Source organism: Staurois parvus, unplaced genomic scaffold, assembly GCF_062004578.1.
Source record: "Staurois parvus isolate SC_StPar_1 unplaced genomic scaffold, SC_StPar_1.0 ptg000175l, whole genome shotgun sequence".
Taxonomy (NCBI): Eukaryota; Metazoa; Chordata; class Amphibia; order Anura; family Ranidae; genus Staurois; species Staurois parvus.
In genome coordinates, this window is record NW_028317971.1 from 7,682,423 (window position 1) to 7,701,160 (window position 18,738).

Consider the following 18,738-nt stretch of genomic DNA (forward strand, 5'->3'; position numbering starts at 1 on the left):
CCACTCCATGACCGATTTGCTTTTACAGTTGCAAGAAAAAGTATGTGAACCCCTTGGGATTACGTGGAGTTTTGCATGAATTGGGCATAAAATGTGCTCTGAATGTCATCTAAGTTACAACAATAGAAGAACACAGTCTGCTGAACATAATACTACACAAACATTAGATGTTGCCATGGTTTAATTGCACATAACATATAAACATTCACAGTGCAGGGAGGAAAAAGTATGTGAACCTTTGGACTTAATAACTGGTTGACTCTCCTTTGGCAGCAATAACCTCAACCAAACGTTTCCTGTAGTTGCAGATCAGACCTGCACAACGATCTGGAGTCATTTTGGACCACTCCTCTTCACAAAACTGTTTCAGTGTAGCAATATTCTTGGGATGTCTGGTGTGAATCGCTCTCTTAAGGTCATGCCACAGCATTTCAATCGGGTTGAGGTCAGGACTCTGACTGGGCCACTCCAGAAGGCGTATTCTGTGCTGTTGCAGCCATTGTTTTGTTGAATGACTTGTATGCTTTGGGTCATTGTCCTGTTGCATCACCCATCCTCTGCGGAGCTTCAGTTGGCGGACAGATGGTCGTACGTTTTCCTGCAAAATGTCTTGATAAACTCTGGAATTCATTTTCCCATCAATGACAACAATCCGTCCAGGCCCTGAGGCAGCAAAGCAGCCCCAAACCATGATGCTCCCTCCGCCATGTTTCACAGTGGGGATGAGGTTTTGATGTTGGTGTGCTGTGCCTTTTTTTCTCCACACATAGTGTTGTGTGTTCTTCCCAAACAACTCAATCTTGGTTTCATCTGTCCACAGTATATTCTGCCAGTAGTGCTGTGGAACATCCAGGTGCTCTTTTGCAAACTTCAAACGTGCTGCAATATTCTTTTTGGCCAGCAATGGCTTCCTCCGTGGTGTCCTCCCATGTACTCCATTCTTGTTTAATGTTTTCCTTATTGTAGATGTGTCAACAAAAATGTTAGCATGTGCCAGAGATTTCTGTAGGTCTTTAGCTGACACTCTGGGATTCTTCTTTACCTCATGCAGCATTCTGCGCTGTGCTCTTGCAGTCATTTTTACAGGACGACCACGCCTAGGGAGAGTAGCAACAGTGCTAAACTTTCTCCATTTGTAGACAGTCTGTCTTACCGTGGACACAGGAACATCAAGGCTTTTGGAGATACTTTTGTAACCCTTTCCAGCTTCATGCAAGTCAACTATTCTTGATCGTAGGTCTTCTGAGAGCTCTTTTCTGCGAGGCATGGTTCACATCAGACAGTGCTTCTTGAAACCAGTAAACCCAAAACAAGTGTGTGTTTTTTAAGGGCAGGACAGCTGTCAGCAACACATCCAATATCATCCCACTGATTGGAGTCAAGGTTGGCTCACTCCTGGCTCCAATTAGCTCTGGGAGAAGTCATTAAGCTAGGGCCTCACATACTTTTTCCTCCCTGCACTGTGAATGTTTACATGTTATGTGCAATTAAACCATGGCAACATCTAATGTTTGTGTAGTATAATGTTCAGCAGACTGTGTTCTTCTATTGTTGTGACTTAGATGACGTTCAGAGCACATTTTATGCCCAATTCATGCAAAACTCCACGTAATCCCAAGGGGTTCACATACTTTTTCTTGCAACTGTATATGTAAATAATGGTTTGGAGAAGTGGTTGAAAAATCATCCTTATTGGCAATCTGCCACCAAACAACTAGAGTTTGGACATGCAGCTACTTGCATATAAATGCAAACCTATGGTGAAAAAGGGATTAGAACAAAACAGGCAGCAGGGGACACATTGGCTGACAGCATGAGCTGATATCACCTACTTGCATGTTTACTCTAGCAAACCTTTCTGAGAGTAGAGAACATGAATGGCTACTGGCATGCTCCATAAGGCAATGCTTGGGGTCTGAGTTGCATGTCAGTAGGCCTAGGCATTGTAATGTGGGCACTGACACGCAAGGAAATGTACTTATTCAAATTGCAAACTTGCAATTTGCCCTTCCATGAGCACTAACATTGCCCTTACATGTGCACCTTACTGCTAAGGCTGGTTATAGGCTGGGATGGTTGCCATTTTTTGTGCAGTTGACTTAATTAAAATTGCAACCATAGAAAAACCTGTTTGTGGAGGCTGTAAGCAGTCATGAAGAGGAATAATTTCTTTAATGCTCTTTCTATTCAGTTGGGAAGCTCCCAAATGCAGGCTGTACACTTCTTGGAAGACATAGGCAGATACATTGATTTATTGAAGGGATGGGAAATCTCCAAGTCAAAGTAATGTGTTTCCATAGTATATAGCAGGGGACCCCAAATTTTTAAACAAAGGGCCAATACACTGTCCGCCAGACTGCTTTCGGGCCAGATTGTGGCCAGTAGGAGTAAAAAAATGCCCCTGCGTCAGTACTGGGAGTAATGAATGCCTCAGTGCCAGTGGTCAGTAGGGACAAAATGGTACTGCATCCAACCCCAGCATTGGGGATAGTGGGATCAAAAAAAGTAGTAAAATTCCCTCTAGCATTAGTATCAGTGGGAGTAATAAAACCCCCTGGGACTGGTGGATTCTTAGGGAAACACCACCACATACACACACACTCCTCTATACATCAAAATTATTTTCAGTAGTAATCATAAAATTTAATGATTACTAATAACATGCATAGAATTGTATGTATTTAATCCTGTAGGATCATATGATGAGCGAGAGAGAGAGAGAGATATCATTGCAAGCTGCAACATCTAAATCTGCTTAAGTAGAAAATGAAGATGGATAACATTACGAGTTTCAACTGTGGGATACTTAGTTGTATGTGTATGAGGAAATTGATACGATGATAGAAGGGTTACAATGGACATTCACATTCGTTAACTGCAATTTCAATTCCCAAATCACACCGGTGTGACTGGGCACTTATTGTATATATAAAGAAAACACACACTCCACTAAATAATATATCTAAATACATAAAACGGAGGAGAGCTACTGTATACATGATAAACTTACCAGATGTGGTAGGTGATGTCAATGTGCTGTGCGTGGTCATAGGTAATGATGGGTCAGCTAATTCAAAGAAAATTAAATAGTAAATTGCTTGCATTGAATTAAAAGTTTAATAAAATGTTAACACAGAGTACAAAAACATACTTCAAAACCACAACACCGCATTCCATGAACCTCCTCCCATCCCTATGTCCCCAGTCTTCCTAAATTATTCAAAATATACACTTTAAGTCTGTGTTTGCAAGAAACTGGCTAGCTTCAGCACAGGAAAAACATGAATAGAAAGCAAATTCTTCCAGTTCCAGGATGCATAGATGCTGATAGAAATTGCAAAATTGTTTAGGAATCTGGGGCATGTGCAAGGTTGTCTGCCCAGAAATATGGGAAATTTTATGGACATGACTGACCTGCCTTCATTTTCTCAGATACTTGGCTACATTATTTCAGATTTGTTACAAACCCTGGTCATAGAATCTGTGTGCTACAGTTTTGTTTGAATTTGTTGATCTAGAAGTTGCAACAGACAGAGTCTCCAAATAGTTCCATTTTCTGGCTGCATTTGTGCCTATTCTCGGTTTGCTGTATTTCAAGAATGAGCTGATGTGTCTTTAGGAGAAAGCCATGGAAGAGAAGAATTCCTTCTATGACTGCCTGTGTCCTCTGACACTTTTTTACTGTATTTTGTTCAAAAAAAGATTCAGTGGAATAACCATACAGAGAAACTAAGTAGAGTTGGTCCATATACAAGAGATCAATCTAAGAATATATGTTATGAACCTCTGAAGGGTGACTAGTCACGTTGGGAGGCATGAGTGTTTTTCCAACATTCAGTAAGGTGCATTGATTGAACGGAATTCATGAAGTGTTTTAGAGCAGCAAAGGATTGGGCAGATTTTCCTGAAGATGTGTTAAGCTTCAGGTCTGGGCTGACATTAAAATCCACATTAACCACTTGCCCTCCAGAGGATTTACCCCCCTTCCTGACCAGGCCATTTCTTGTGATACAGCACTATGTTACTTTAACTGACAATTGCACGGACATGCAACGTTGCACCCAAATGAAATTTATGTGACTTTTTTCCCACAAATAGAGCTTTATTTTGGTGGTATTTGATCGCCAATATTGAGAAAAAAAACAATATTTTTTACTTTTTGCTCTTAAACATATCCAGTAAAAAGTTAAAAAATCACATTTCATCATAAATTTAGGCCAAAATGTATTTTGCTATATGTCTTTGCTAAAAAAAATCCTAAGACAAGTCAATTCATTGGTTTATGTGAAAGTTTTATAGCGGCTACAAATGGCAGTATAGATACTGGAATTTTTTTTTTATACTAGTAATGGTGGCAATCAGTGCTAATAGAGGGACTGTGGGAATGCTGCGGGCATTTTGACAGTAGGGGTAACTGACTAACTGTCACTGACATCCCCAGTGACACCAATATAGTGATCAGTGCTAATAAAAAGCACTGACACTGTACTAATGACACTGGGTAGGAAGGGGTTAACATCTGGGGCGATCAAAGGGTTAACTGTGTGCTGTGTGTGTGTGTGCTTTACACTGTAAGCATACTACTTTGTATGGCTCTGCTATGCACAGCCATACAAAGTACTGTGCACAAGCTGACAGGGGGAGGGATCTGTATTGTTTACATACAGTGTATATATGTGATTTTGCGCACCTCTGCTGCCCTGTAGCAGAATTTCTGCTATAGGGCAGCAGGAAAGTGGTTAAACATGAAAATATTTTTCATACAATCATTAATCATTTCCATGGTGTTATCAACAATTTTTGGAGGGTATATGGTGCATACACAATAGCATGGATATAGCCATGGATGTATCTCTTAAGACAGATATATCTGTCCTGTGGATCAGAGTCTCCAACAATGAGAAAGGATATTTCTCATTGCAATGGCCACCGCTCTAGCTTTGAGTATGGGGATGTACTCAAGAACCGTTGACTATAGATATGTAGGGAAAAGTTAGGGGTTGAGAAAAGTGTGATGATTTTCCTTGGGCATCACAACCTGCTGGTTTGAACATATTATTTCCAGTCAAATATTTTTTTCAAGTGAGCCATGTTATACAATCAAGGTAACAAATATTAACCTTTATACCATTATACCCCACAAACATGAAAAAGGATGAGCGACCAAACATTATCAAAAAACAGAACAGAAAACATCTATAGTCCAGTGATAACACCATCCCTCAGAATCAGTAATGACTAATGCTCCAGTAGGAAGAGTGAGTCCTACATGAGGTAACGCATACAGAAATGGGAAGAAGTCAACTACTCCCATCAAATAGCATTAAATTACTGTTTTGTAGGGGTCCATATCAGCATTATAGTATACTTCTCTGAAAAAAGCCCCCAAAATATTGTATGTGCATAGATTTTAAATTTGACTAGGCCACAAACCATTTAGATTTTAATAAAAAAAATCAACATGGCAGTGCATTTATTTCACTGTAAAAAAAAAATAGCGAGTAAGTGCAAAGTCATCAAACACTTTCAGTTGGTTGTTTTTTTTTTCAAAAAGACCAACTGACAGATTTTATTTAACAAAAAGCAGTATTATAGTGTTTGTATTTCACTGGTACTAGCTTGTAGTGCTTGCATGTATGGCCTTTTACTAGCCTGCTTTGTCAACAGGACACAAACCACATAGCTTTTAATATAAAAAAAAAAAAAATCAGCATTATAGTGTTTTAATTTATTTGAAAAAAAAAACACTCCAAATATTGTAGTGAGTACATATACAGTTTTTAAATTGGTGTAAAGCCTTACATACACCCAATGAAGTGACTGGCCTCAGGTGATAAATAAAACAAATCTTCCTATGTAATTTGTACCTGTTTATCTGCAGTCTTCTTTTAAAAACATTCAAAGTGCTGAATTTATATAGTTTGAGAGTTCAGAAAAAAGGGGACGGAGTGCAGAAATTACACTCTGCAAAGCTCAGTGAGGAGAGTTCTGAGAGCTGATTGGAGGCAAGAGACATTCCCCCCCTCCACACAATTCACAGGAACAGTGCTGAGGCTGTCAACCTGCTGGAGCTTCCACCCCTGTCACCTTTTTTCCCTTGATGTCAGGGAAATTTGTCACAATTGATTCATGCTGATAGCAGAGAAATGAAGTGGCAGACAGAAATGACACTTAGGGATCTGGATTGAGACAAGTACACACTATAAAGGGATATGCTTTGTTCATATTTCATGTCTGAGGTTTACAACCACTTAGACTTTGACTAGGCCAATTTTTCAAAAGGTTTCACACCAGCCAACTTTTAATTAAAAAAAAAAATCAACATAGTAGTGTGCTTATTTCACAGAAAAATAACCCTTAATATTGTAGTGAGCAAATACAATTTTTAACCCTTTCACAAGGTTGCTTTGGTAATAGGACTCAAACCAACCAACATTTAATAAAATAACAATATAGTGTATTTATATTACTGGAAACACCCCTAATATACTGATGCATAGTGTTTACGGATTTTTACTAGGCCACTTTTCAACATGTCAATCAGGATCGTAAACTAAAAAAAAAAAGTATCATTACAGTGTATTTCACTGTAAAAAGCCCCAACATATTATAGTTAGTGCACAGTCTGTAAACACTTTAACTAGGCATGGTTTTGAAGTGGATAAACGGGATCAAAACCAGCCATTTCTTACTTAAAAAAAAAATACAGATATAAGTAAGCTTTTCAATGGTATTTAAAGCAGAATTTAACTCCTCTGTTCCTCTTCCCTGCCCCCCAAATTGTTTTCCTCTTTAGCTCTATTGCTTGGTTCTCTTAAAAAACATACTCACCAGCCTAATGGATCCAGCGTTGTTTGTATCGATCCAATGTTTGGGTGTTAGAGCCTCCATACCATGCCACCATCTCAGTCCTCTTCAGCCAGTTGCCTCTTCCAGGTTCAGGCAGCCCAGCCCCCAATGACAAGCCAGCTCCAGCACCTCAACCCTCCCCCCCCCCTTTCCCCGAACTCCTGGCCTGACCTGGTCTGTCAATGGGTTGCTGCAGCCTCCTTGATTATGTGGCAAGGTTAATTCCATGGTGCTGTTTGAGCACTACACATCATTCTGGCCTAAGCCAAATTACAGCTATTATTACTGTGTAGGTGAGGGCAGTGCTAGAAAAAAGTCATTTTGCAGAGTAAAGTTCTAAACAGGCCAAAAGGGATTGAATACGATAAGATCATAGTTAGGGTTTACATACACTTTAACAGTAAAATTTGGTGTTACTTACGGATGCAGGAGATGTTTCCATACTTCCAGTAGGCCCTTTTAGTCATACTATTAAACACACAAATGGCAAGATTTGATGTACCCACTTGCCTTTTGTAGCCATCCCGGCATTTATACCGTATATACTGCAGGTTTTTTTCTGTAAAATTCACTTCTGCGTTTACCACTGTCTTCGGGACACCGCAGCCTGAACAAAAAGAAACGGTGAAAAATGTGATGTTTGCAGGAACATTTCATGGCTCAAAAACCACACTAAAACGTGCATAATATAATAATGTTTTTCAGAATGCTCTTCATTTTGCAGCAATTCCATGAATAGACTCCCTATAGCTAAAATTACCTAGAACTTTATGAAATGTACATTCCAAACAGCAAATGAGGACTCGCTAATGTCTCTGGTTACGCTAATCCAAACTGTAGAACTGAGCTAAAACAGTGGGAGTTGTAATGCAGCAATAGCAAAGCAGCAAAGTTCCAAAAACAAAGATACAAAGAGACAGCACCTGGCAGTATTGCACAGCACCTGGCTGCTCTAGGCCCAAAGTAGAGATATAGTGGGGTGCTCCTGGATGACTTGCTCTGCGCGTAAGCTGACCCCTAGGCTCCAGGCATGTGAGGTATTGCACTTCACTGTCCTCCCTTATCTTTGGGTGCAAGGCTGGATTGTACTCAGTCAACCTTGAAGGCTTCCAAAGAATCAGAATAGCTGCTGTCCTGGCCCCTTTGCCAAACAGGCTGTGCTGGCTTTACTTGGAGTCCACAGCTAAGTCTAGCTGTGGCTAAGACTGGGTGATGTCCTGAGGCTTCTTCTCCTTCTCTCTCTCCCCTGTTCTTCTTTCTTCTGCTCCAGAGGCAGAATCCGCAACACAGTGGTCTCCTCCAGATGACTGGACCTTGGGTTCTGCTTCCAGACTGCCAGGCTTCTGAGTATTTATGGGTTGTTTCTCCACCTTCTGGGTCCTGCCTCCCCAGGGATTGGTGGAAACTACATAAATATTCAGACTGCAGGCTCCACCCACTAGATTCTGGAACAGAGTGTTCCAGAAGACTGGAGGCTATTCCCTGTGTCTCTGTTACCTCCCCCTAACAAAAACACAATACTGCATAGCCTTCTAAATGAAATTAACCCATGAGCCTCTGCCTACAGAGGAGCCAAACTAAATTTACATACACTAGCAACAGTGAGGATGCTACAACTTTATCAAAAGTATGGTGGATATAATATTCTAAAAGTTTGGTGCTTTTCAGTGGTTAGAATTTTATGTATCTCTAAAAAAGAACATCTCTAAAATATTGAAAAAAAATTTAGAAACCAAATAAGGGCTTAACGTATTAGAGTACTCCTGACTTTGTCCATTTCTGTGTCAGTAAGTGGTTAAAATGTTAGGGATTAAAAAATATTTAAATGTCTGAAAATTGCAAATGTATTTACAGGCAATGAACTGTTGAAATTTCATGGCATCTTTCCATTAGATCTACAGCATACAATTTCAGGATTCATATGAGAGATGGTCCAAAGTTTTCATAATACCAAATTCATTGTTAGGTGCTTTTTAATATACTCTTTCTTTTAAAATTTTGGATGAAGTAAGATTTACAAATATGCCATTATAAAAAAATAGGTTTGAAAATCCTCATAAATTAAAGTGGTTCTAAAGGCAGAAGATTTTCTTTTACCTTTTAATGCATTTAAGTAAAAAACCTTCTGGGTGCAGCTTCCCCCCAGCCCCCCCCCCCTTTATACTTACCTGAGCCCCATCTCAATCCAGCAATGTACATCAGAGCAGCATTTCTCCCGGTCTATGCCTCCTCATTGGCTCATACAGCAGTGGGTGTCATTGGCTCCTGCTGCTGTCAACCACTGTCAGTGAGCCAATAATGAAAGAGCGGGGAGGGGAGGTAGGGCAAAGCCATGCTCTGTGTGTGAATGGACAATGTCCATTCATAAGAGTGCGGCTCTGGAGCAAACCTGCTTGAGTTTCCCCCATTGCTATTTGTGGCACTCAGCAGGGGGGAGGAGTCATGACTGCCGGCGGGGGACCCGTAGAGAAATGGATCAGGGCTGCTCTGTGCAAAACCATTGCACAGAACTGGTACGTATAACATGTTTGTTATTAAAAAAAAAATCAGGCTATAAAATGACTTTAAGGAATATAAAAAATGTAGGTAATATACACTCACTGGCAACTTTATTAGGTACACGTGAAAATCCCAGATCAGCAGTTTTTGAAATACCCAGACCAACCCGTTTGGCACCAACAACCATGCCACGTTCAAAGTCACCTAAATCCCTTTTCTTCCCCATTCTGATGCTCGGTTTGAACTTCAGCAGGTCATCTTCACCACGTCTAGATGCCTAAATGCACTGAGTTGCTGCCATGTCATTGGCTGATTAGCAATCAGCCAATTGTGTTACCAAGCATTGTGATTGTGCTACCGAGCAAATGATCAGGTGTAACTAATAAAGTGGCTGGTGAGTGTAACATTACGCCTGAACATGGTATTTGGTCATGTAAAGAAACTATTTTTTTTCATTATAAACTTATACAATGCATAGGCTCATATTACAAAGATACCCAAATAATCAAATTTATTTTGGCATCTCTCTGGGAGTTGTCAATGTAATGTAGTTTCCTACTTAGGTTACATTTATTTGAAGTGAATTAAGTCAATTTAATATTAATTGTATATTCTTGCCTTTATGGATGGCTGCAAACCAGTTTTAAATATTAGAAAATTTAGGACCAAATTGTCTTTTAGTCCCCGGTCACATCAAAGCCGATTTTGAAATTGTGCGACTTACAGTGAAGGCGCACAATTTCAAAATTGGGGGACATGCCGATTTCAGTTGCAATTTGCAAGACATCTGACACAGATGTCTATGCAAATAGCAACAAAAGTAGTACATGCACTACTTTAGAAATTGGTAAGGCTCTATTAGCGGACAATAGGGTGCGACTTGGCGTACGATTTGCAAGTCGCATGGCATGCAAATCACATGGCAAGTCGCACCCGATATAACCGGGGGCTTAAGGAAAAACATTAACTGAGTTTTTTAGGTTGATTTACTAAAGGCAAATAGACTGTTCGCTTTGCAAGGGAATATGCACTTTGAAAGGAAATTTGCCCCAGAGTGTGAATGAGGTGAAGCTGTTCTGACTTCATCCAATCATGTGTAAGCAAAAACACCATTTTATTTTTTTAATTGAATGTGATTCTTTGTAAAGTGAAGATTCACTGCATTTACTAAGCTCTGGGGAAAATTCCCTTGCAAAGAGAACAACCTATTTGCCTTTAGTAAATCAACCGCAAGGTATTTTGTATCCTCCTTAATTTTAATATAGACATAGGTTGTACTCTTTTACAACCATATAAATTGGCACAAGATTAGTGTAAGAACAAAATGTGGTAATTTTTAATACTTGCTCCAGGTACTTTTGTTATAATTTTTACTTTTGTTTTGGATTACAAACAGCTTCTACTGACTTTCCTAAATCTGAAGGTTTTTTTTTTTGCAACAGCTTCAGTCAAATAACTTACCCGTAATGAAGTGTACCCCATGTTCTGCTGATTGCTGTTTATTGTAAAAATCTTCTCTCCAGCGAAGCCAGGTCCTCTTCACAGTGCAGAACGTTCCTCTTTACATGGGTTAATTGTCTCAGGTCTATCACTGAAGTACATTAAAGAAGGTTCTGACAGGCACCCGCCCATTCCTCCCCCCTCCTCCATTTATGAAAATCCTTGCTTTATAACACACTCTGTAAATGGGGGTGGAGTGAATGAATAATAGAATCCTCTCCTCCTTTTTTGCTATGAAGACAGAGGAAAAAAAGCAGAAATCCCTGGGGTTACAACATAAGTGGGAATATAAGGCAAAAGGAAAGGAAAAGGTGAAAAATAACTAATTTAAATAAAATAAATGAATGCATAGAAAAACATTCTAAAGTCTTTTTTTTTTTTAACCACTTACCTACCGGGCCCTTTTACCCCCTTCCTGCCCAGGCCAATTTTCAGCTTTCAGTGCTGTTGTACTTTGAATGACAATTACTTGGTCATGCAACATTGCAAACATGACATTTTTAGTATTGTTTTCACACAAATAGAGCTTTCTTTTGGTGGTATTTAATCACCACTGGGGTTTATAGTTTTTGCACTGTTTCTATTATAACGATTTGTAAACAGGTAATTTTTCTTCTTCACTGATGTGCATTGATGAGGTTGCACTGATAGGCAACACTGATGGGCACTTATAGGCAGCACTGATGGGTACTGATGAGGTGCCACTGATAGGTAGCACTGATGAGGCGGCATTGATGAGTCGGCACTGATGATGCACTGATATACAGCAATGATGGGCGGCACTGACTGATAGCACCGACTTGAGGCACTGATGGGCGGCACCGCTAGGCACTGATGGGCAACAATGCTAGGCAGCACTGATAGGCGACACTGCTGGGCACCGATGGGCTGCATTGCTGGGCACTGATAATCAGTGCCCTGATCATTAATGCAGATCTCCCCTGTCACATTTTCCGGTTATCAGCAGTACGTTCCTCATGCTGTGACAGTGTGAGGAAAGTGCAATCAATAACCGGTAACTGTATTAACATTGTGATCTGCTGTGTCATTGGACACAGCTGGTCATGTGGTAAAAGGCTGCTCTGATTGGCCTTTTATCTCATCAAGTGATCAGCTGCGTCCGTAGGACACAGTGATCACCGACAGCGCCGGGTTGTGTGCCACTGGGGTGATCTCCCAGAACTGGACAACTGCGCTGTAGCCATCTTTCAGCTATAGCGCAGTTGGGAAGCGGTTAAACTCGTGTTTATTAAGAATATACCAGTACGTAAAGATCAATGTACAGTTGCAAAATGGGAAGGTAAGTGAACAAAGGCTGGAGACATTAAGCCAGTTTAGCTGGATAAATTACAAGTACATTGTTATGGTATATCTGTCCAAATCAACAAAGACAGAGCCATAAGACGTACATAACCCTGAACAATGCAGGAGTAGTCCTGCCAATTGGAACTACAAATACAGTAGGTATAACTCTACAGAAGTAGTAACGTTTGTACATAATCTGTAACCCAACAAAGTATATGGATCTGAGAGTGAGGTGGTTGCCATAAGGTACACTATATGTAGAATGTCATGGTCCTATGACCGTTCTAAAGTCTTATATAAAAATTAAATGGACAAGAATTTTAATTGACTGAAAAATTATAAACAAAAAAACTTTTATTTTCAAAATAAAAGTGTTACAAGGAAAAGAGATATAAAACTTCTCATATTTAGGTACTTTTATTTTTTATGTTTTGGTTTATTTTTTGCTCAGATGAGAGCAGCCCTGAAGCTATGGGAATGTTAATTGACCACATGTTTATGGGTGTAGCTTTTCTGGAAATGCTTCAACAGCAGCTGCATTAGCAATATACCAAAAGCACAACAACACTACAACACTGGTTTATTTGAATGTGTTCAAGGATTTATCACTACTGAATGATAAATCAGTTAGCCCAAGTCTATGGTTAAAGTCCATGCATGAATGGGAATAAAGTCTTAAAAATGGTTAATATACAGTTTATCTTGACTGCATAAATTATGAAAACCACATGTTGTACTGAACTGTATGAAGAAGGTAATTTTCTCCTGTGTCGAAAAATGGTCCACACAATGCACACTTGCTGTAAAAACTCCTAAAGCAGTATTCAACCCAAAAGCAAACACTTATTATATTGCAGTTTACTCATTCTTAGATGTGATGGCTGTATTAGTATTCTTTTTTAAGCTTTCTCTCTTATATTGTCATCTGGTAATCCAAAGCTCATCTGCAGATATATCAGTTACAGGGATGAGACAAACCATTTACCACTGGCAGGGGTGTTCATAATGATCAACTTTTATTTATTTTATGTAAAACCTTTATCCCAAAAGGAAAAAAATCTTTGATGTAACTGCTTATATTAGCTGGAGTTTATATTCAATTTGTTAGTGCTTCTAAATCTGCAAGTCCATCTAACACTCCCCTCCCCACCAGACTGCCAATGTGCTGTTCACAGGTGCCCCCTGTGCTCCTTCATCCAGAGTGTAGGCACTCTAATACAGGAGGTGTGTCACTGGCTAGATCACCAGGTGAAAAGAGGGGGGGAGCCTAAAAAAAGAAAACTAAGGAAGCCACCAAATCTAAGGATTGGTAAGCTGCAATATAGTACATTTTTGGTTTGGGGTTTAATACTGCTTTAAATCTGAGAGGCATTCAAGACACCTATTTATCCTATTAAGCTGAACTCCAAATACATATAAATACCCAAATAATACAGCTATGTTATCTATAGTTAGAGTAAAAAATTACCAAGGTTGAATAAAAAAAATATTTTCTAGCACGTACATTCTTTAGTAACTCCTGCATTTTTAGTCTAGAGCAGGGGTCTCCAAACTTTCTAAACAAAGAGACAATTTACTTTCCTTCAGACTTTGGGGGGGCAATTTACGCAGCGCTTTACATATATATATGTATATATATATATATATATATTGTACATTCACATCAGTCCCTAACCCTCAAGGGGTGTACAATCTAAGGTCCCTAACTCACATTCATACATACACATACTATGGACAATTTATACAGGATCCAATTAACCTACCTCCATGTCTTTGGAGTGTAGGAGGAAACCGGAGTACCCGGAGGAAACCCATGCAGGCACAGGGAGAACATGCAAACTCCAGGCAGGTGGTGCCGTGGTTGGGATTCAAACCAATGACCTAGTACTGCCAGGTAGAAGTACAATACAGTTCAATACAAGAGGGATTTGAGGGCCCTGCTCCTTGGAGCTTACAATCTAGGTGGGAGGGGTTAATGGTACAATAGGTAATAACTGTGGGGGATGGAGTGGTTGGAAGAGTAGAGGATTCCAGTATTAGCAGAGGGCAGGATAGGCTTCCCTGAAGAGATAGGTTTTCAGTGATCGCCTAAAAGTAAGTAGAGTAGGCGATAGTCTGATAGATTGGGGTAGGGAGTTCCAGAGGATGGGGGAAGCCCTTGAGAAGTCCTGGAGATGAGCATGGGAGGAGGAGATAAGGGAGCTAGAGAGTAGGAGGTCTTGCAAGGAGCGGAGAGTACGGTTTGGGTGATATTTAGAGACAAGATCGGTTATGTAATTTGTAACAGTGGACGGCTTTATACGTCAGTGTTAGTGTTTTGAATTTTATCCGTTGGGCAACTGGGAGCCAGTGGAGGGATTGGCAGAGAGGGGTGGCAGAAACAGAACGGTTAGTAAGGTGGATGAGTCTGGCAGCAGCATTCAAGATAGACTGAAGAGAGGATAGCCTGCGATTCGGTAGGCCAATGAGGAGGGAGTTACAATAGTCGAGGCGTGATATGACAAGGGAGTGAATAAGTTGCTTAGTGGTTTCTGGGGTTAGGAACGGTCGTATCTTAGAGATGTTGCGGAGGTGAAGTCTACATGATTTTGTCAGTGATTGGATCTGGGGCTGGAAGGACCCCAATTGGAAGGACCAAAATTAAATGTGATTTTTTAAATGTAACTAATGTACTGTAAGCATACTTGAACCAGCAATGAGGGCGCGTATATCCATGCGCCAAAATCCACCAGGAAGATCAATGACCTAACGTTTTTTAGGCTTTTATGTGAGGATTGTTGTGTGTGTTATTTTTGAGTACTGTTAGAATGGGAACTAACACTTATAGTCCTCCAAAAATGGACTAGGAGATTTGAAAATACTCCATATTGCCAAAAGTATTGGGACGCCTGCCTTTACACGCACATAATCTCAGTCTAAGGGCTCGTTCACACTAGGCTGTTTTGCCAACGCTTGCCAAACGCCCCTATAGCGTTTGGCAAGCGTTGGTCCGGTGTTTGCGGAGCGTTTTTAACGCTCGGCAAACGCTCCACAAGCGCCGCATGCGCGGTTTAGCGGAGGTTGCTAGGTGTTTGCCGAGCGTTAATAACGCCCCACAAACGCCTATAATGCATTTGAGTGGTGTTACCGCTCCGCAAACGCCCCGCAACCGCACCGCAATCGCCGGCCGGGCATTTGCGGAGCGGCACCATAGACGAGAATAGGAGGCTTCAAAGCCTCCTGACTCGACCAGAGGCGTCCGTTTTGCCGCGACGCAACGCGACGCGACGCAAACGCTCCTGTTAGAACAGCACCATGTGCTGTAATGTGCAGAGTTGGCAGAGGCGTTTGGGAAGCGGTAAAAACGCTTCCCAAACGCCTCTCTGCCGCCTGCACACAAGGCTAGTGTGAACGTAGCCTTAGTGTGTAGGGTTCAATATTGAGTTAGCCCACCCTATGCAGCTATAACAGCTTCAACTCTTCTGGGAAGGCTGTCCACAAGGTTTAGGAGTGTGTCTATGGGAATGTCTGACCATTCTTCCAGAAGCGCATTTGTGAGGTCAGGCACTGATGACACACAAGAAGGCCTGGCTCGCAGTCTCTGCTCTAATTCATCCCAAAGGTGTTCTATTGGGTTGGGTCAGGACTTGTGCAGGCCAGTCAAGCTCCTCCACCCCAAACTCACTCATCCATGTCTTTATGGACCTTGCTTTGTGCACTGATTGGAACAGGAAGGGGTCATCCCCAAACTGTTCCCACAAAGTTGGGAGCATGAAATTGCCAAAATGTCTTGGTATGCTGACTCCTTAAGAGTTCCCTTCACTGGAACTAAGGGGCCAGGTCCAACCCCTAAAAAATGACCCCACATCATAATCCTCCCCTCCACCAAACTTTACACTTGGCACAATGCAGTCAGGCAAATACCTTTCTTCTGGCAACTGCCAAATCCAGACACATCCATCGGATTGCCAGACAGAGAAGCATGATTTGTAACTCCAGAGAACATTTCTCCACTGCTCTAGAGTCCAGTGGCGATGTGCTTTACACTACTGCATCCAATGCTTTGCATTTCACTTGGTGATGTAATACTTGGATGCAGCCACTCGGCTATGGAAACCCATTCCATGAAGCTCTCTGCGCACTGGTGTTGTGCTATTCTGAAGGCCACTTGAAGTTTGGAGGTCTTTAGCTATTGACTTCTTAGTTAGTGACTTCTGTGCACTTCAGCATGCGCTGACCCTGCTCTGTGAATTTACATGGCCTACCACTTTGTAGCCGAGTTGTTGTTTCCAGTTGCCTCCACTTTGACTGAGATCCTGAGAGCGACCCATTCTTTCACAAATGTTTTGTAGAAGCAGTCTGCATGTCTAGGTGCTTGATTTTATACACCTGTGGCCATGGAGGTGGTTAGAACACCTGAATCCAATGATTTGGAAGGGTGTCCCAATACTTTTGACAATATAGTGTATATGTCACAATTTCTTCTGTCCAAAATTATCGTAGTATGGAGAGGTTCAGCCAAAACCACATCAAGGGATCCTCAGAATGGCTTTTGGTGCGTGGGTATATGTACCCTCATTTTGTGTTCAAGTACATGCCATATTAAAGGAGTTTTAGAATCTGTTAAACACATTAGGCATTAGTTCCAGTAATTCTAATGTAAGCATCTAAAACCATGCTGATACCAGCCTTCAGCAATACCCTGAACATAAATTGCCAGACTAGAAGAAGGACTTCTTTTTTCGTTTTAGACTCCAATCCAGTTCTGCAGCCGTGCACGTGTGGCAGTTATGCCGACAGGAGAAGAGAGCAGAGGGAGAACTAACTTAATATGCTGCTTCACCTTCAATGTCCAATCAGCATGCTGGGGGTGTGTGCAGTCTCTTCTTTTGTGCTGTAGGTGCAGTGGAGGTCCCAGACCTGACTGTATTGTCTGGCAGGTGTGCCTAGATAAAAAGGTGACTGCACAGAATCACAAAATGCAGTTATTTTTAAGTTTATTCATCTATTGGCCTGGAGTTTAGCTTTAACTTTATTCTTGAACATGGTGTGTATGGTATGTGTATGGAAAGCCTTTTTTCAGTAAAACTTAAAGTATTCAGATTTAGTTCTCAACTGTTAAAAACTATTGTTTTATCTATCTATCTATCCAGCTATGTACAGTATATTCCTGATATGCAGGAATGTGTGACAAAGGTGTTACGTTTGATATAAAAGGCTTGATAATTTTACTTACCACTATTTTCTTAAAGTTCTATCATTGCAGTGCGTGACATTTTGGAAATACTGTAGCTTGTCCTCTTGACTGTACAGCAGTATCACCTGGCAAAGTATAAAGACAACTCTCAGCAAGCTGCTCAGAGTAACGTTTCCAAGCCTGAAACACAAATATCTTTAATAACCCAAATAAATGAGAAAAAGGTGAAGCACTTCCATGCACTGCTCAGATAGGACTGGAAGAAAAAGTAGTTCAGTTACTCTCCAGCAGTATTGATTATCAATTCAGTTTTTTAATTAATCACACAATTTGTTCACCCAAAAATATTTTTAAAGTAAACGGAATGACTAATTTGCTTAAGCACTGTGTAAATTGTTTGTTGGAAAATAATGCTAACACGTGTTAAGTGACTGATTGTCATTGTCATTACTGATCCTTTTGTGACTATATAGTCATCTGGATATAGATTATAAAATCCACCCTGTAAATATGCTTTACTGTTCTTTAACTGCTCTAGCTCTCACCTTTTCACATTAACTTTGGTCCTGCTATAGGGTGATGAATTTGTCATTACATACGTAACTTCATATAAATTTAAAATACACAAAATAATGCAAGTAATGTGGGAGGTAAGATTTTTTTGCCTTACACTAAATGTAACTCTATCGTTAGATCATGCATAGCTGCTAACCATCTCTATGTTAGCGAAACAGTACCGCTTGCATGCTGCTTGACCCTGGATGTTTTAACTGGCAATCGTGTGGTCATACAGGTAGAGCTTTCTTTTGGTGGTATTTGATCACCCCTGGGTTTTTTATTATATATATTAACCACTTGCCCTCTTGAGGATTTAGCCCCTTTCCCGACCAGGCCATTTCTTGCATTACAGAGCTGCGTTACTTTAACTGACAATTGCGCGGTCATACAACGCTGCACCTAAATTAAATTTACGTCCTTATTTTCCTATGAATTGAGCTTTCTTTCGGTGGTATTTTATCACCCGTGCGTTTATTTTTTGCACTATAAAAAAAAAGACCGACAATTTTGAGAAAAAAAAACAATATTTTTGACTTTTTTCTATTAACTTCCCTAGTGGTAATCCCGAGTGTGGCTCGGGGTTAATTTTCAGTACCAAAAGCTGTAACCCCGAGCCACACTCAGGATTACACTGCAGTGCTTTTCCTGCGATCCCCCGATCCTTTCCTTGTCCTGCAATCCCCCAGATGTCATCCCGCTATGTCCTCCGGCCATGTCCTCCGGCCGATGCCAGCATCAGTCTTCCAGGTTCCCTTCCCTGCGAGCATCGGTACACAGGGGGGCGGAACCAGCGGGAGATTCAAAAAAGTAAAAATATGGCATACACACAATACATTGTAATCTGTTAGGAT

General features: G+C 40.8%; 1 protein-coding gene across 1 annotated transcript in view; it reads right to left on the bottom strand.

Moving 5' to 3' along the window:
* LOC149462400 (uncharacterized) overlaps positions 1-18,738 on the bottom strand; it is a 75,421-nt gene that overhangs the window by 35,164 nt on the left and 21,519 nt on the right. The window contains exons 2-3 of the mRNA XM_089676901.1: positions 7,271-7,456; positions 3,011-3,067 (exon numbers count right to left, since the gene is read on the bottom strand). Coding sequence (XP_089533027.1) covers positions 3,011-3,067; positions 7,271-7,456 — 243 coding nt within the window. The remainder of the gene's footprint in view (positions 1-3,010; positions 3,068-7,270; positions 7,457-18,738) is intronic.